The sequence below is a fragment of the Buceros rhinoceros genome, unplaced genomic scaffold, assembly GCF_000710305.1.
Source record: "Buceros rhinoceros silvestris isolate BGI_N320 unplaced genomic scaffold, ASM71030v1 scaffold22623, whole genome shotgun sequence".
Taxonomy (NCBI): domain Eukaryota; kingdom Metazoa; phylum Chordata; class Aves; order Bucerotiformes; family Bucerotidae; genus Buceros; species Buceros rhinoceros.
This window is the reverse complement of record NW_010402117.1, coordinates 11,178-12,701: the sequence shown is the minus strand read 5'-3', so window position 1 is coordinate 12,701 and position 1,524 is coordinate 11,178. Positions and strand designations below refer to the sequence as shown.

Below are 1,524 nucleotides of genomic sequence, written 5' to 3'. Positions count from 1 at the left end.
TAAAAAAAACTGTATTAAAATTCCTCAGAACGTTGCTGCTATTTTTATCTCCTGAAGCACTGAAAACTTGCAGATTTTTGGTGGCCTGTATCGTACCAGATTACTCGCTGACAGGGCGTGAGCTGCATTCTGCAGCCTTCCAGAAAGAGGGTGATATGGGGTCCCTCACCTTGCCCTGGGTTTTGGGCTGCTCTAGTTTAGTGTTCGAGGCAATAAGGTGGGAACCTGTTCTGCCTCTTGTGGCTCTGCTGTCCCTAAACTGTGGTGGGGTGAGAATCTTCACTCCCTACGGAAAAGTTTAGGCACGTGTCTCTCCAAAAAACATCCCTGTTAATGTATTCTTGTTCGTGCAGCTTTGAAAATGTGCCTTAAAAAACCCCCCAAATCAGTAATTCTGAAGCTGCTTGTCTTTTCTTTGGCCGGTTTGCTGCTTGGAGGTGGGAAGAAAGGTCCTGGCTGTGTGTTTAGCTCTGGTTTCTTGGCAGGAAGATGGAGACGGCGATGCTGAACTTACGGAGCCTCTATGACCAGCTTCTGCGCCAGGCTGAAGTTTTGAGCGAGGGCAACGAATACCGTAAGTTCTGTTGGTGAGGCGGGTTGTGCTGCCTTTGCTCTAAGAATATAAACATGAAACAAATGTTTTTAGCTGATGTTGAAGGATCTATCTGATGTTACGGGCAGTAAGACTGCTACGGGCAGTCAGATCTGAGGGGTTTTTGTTGTCGAGGAACATGGGGCCTGAACTTGCAGGCAGGGCCACGTCCTGCCGGCAGTGATGTTGTCCACGCAGGGTCTCGTGGTCCTGCTCTTCTGGTTGGTCCTGATGTGAAGGGCTTGGTCTGAAAACATGCAGGATCTCCTGAATGTCTGTAGCGTGGGTGGGTTCGCCGCAGGGCTGGTTTCTCCCCTCTTCCGTTGGGAGCGGCTTATCTTAATGGATATCCCCCGTCAGGGGAAGGGGGCTGCTGCGTCCCCTCTGCTTAGGCAGCTAAAGGTGGCCGTGTCCTCCCTCCAGAGTTCATGCAGCTAGCAAGGAACTTTGAGGAGTATCGGAGAAAATGGCAGAAGACGGAGCAGGAGCTTGGCAGGTACAAAGATCTCCTCATGAAAACGGAAGCCGAGCGGAGCGCTCTGGACGTGAAGCTGAAACACGCTCGCAACCAAGTGGACGTGGAGATCAAACGAAGGCAGAAAGCTGAAACGGACTGTGAAAAGCTGGTGAGTAATTCCTGTCTTACCAGGAGACGGGGTGATTAAACTGCATTGATCTGTGGAAAATGAGGGCTGGGACTCACAGGAACTCTTTTCTCCAGGGAGGGGGAAAACCCAACAACAACAAACTGGCTTTTTGGCCCTTGCAATAGCCTTCTGCTGCTGGGAGCCGAGCTGCCGTTAGCTGGAGCACGGGCCTTGCAGCCATTAGCAACCTCTCGACAGCCGTTTGAGAGCCTGTCTGGGGCATCTCAAGCATTCCAGGGCGGCGCATACAGTAATTAAGTGCAGCTTATCCTGTGGCAGCCTCTG

General features: G+C 51.4%; 1 protein-coding gene across 1 annotated transcript in view; it reads left to right on the top strand.

Moving 5' to 3' along the window:
- The first annotated feature begins 489 nt into the window (after positions 1-489).
- The window catches only part of RACGAP1 (Rac GTPase activating protein 1), a 6,622-nt gene continuing 5,587 nt past the window's right edge, over positions 490-1,524 (top strand). Inside the window, 2 exon segments of the mRNA XM_010132550.1 lie at positions 490-574; positions 1,016-1,218. Coding sequence (XP_010130852.1) covers positions 490-574; positions 1,016-1,218 — 288 coding nt within the window.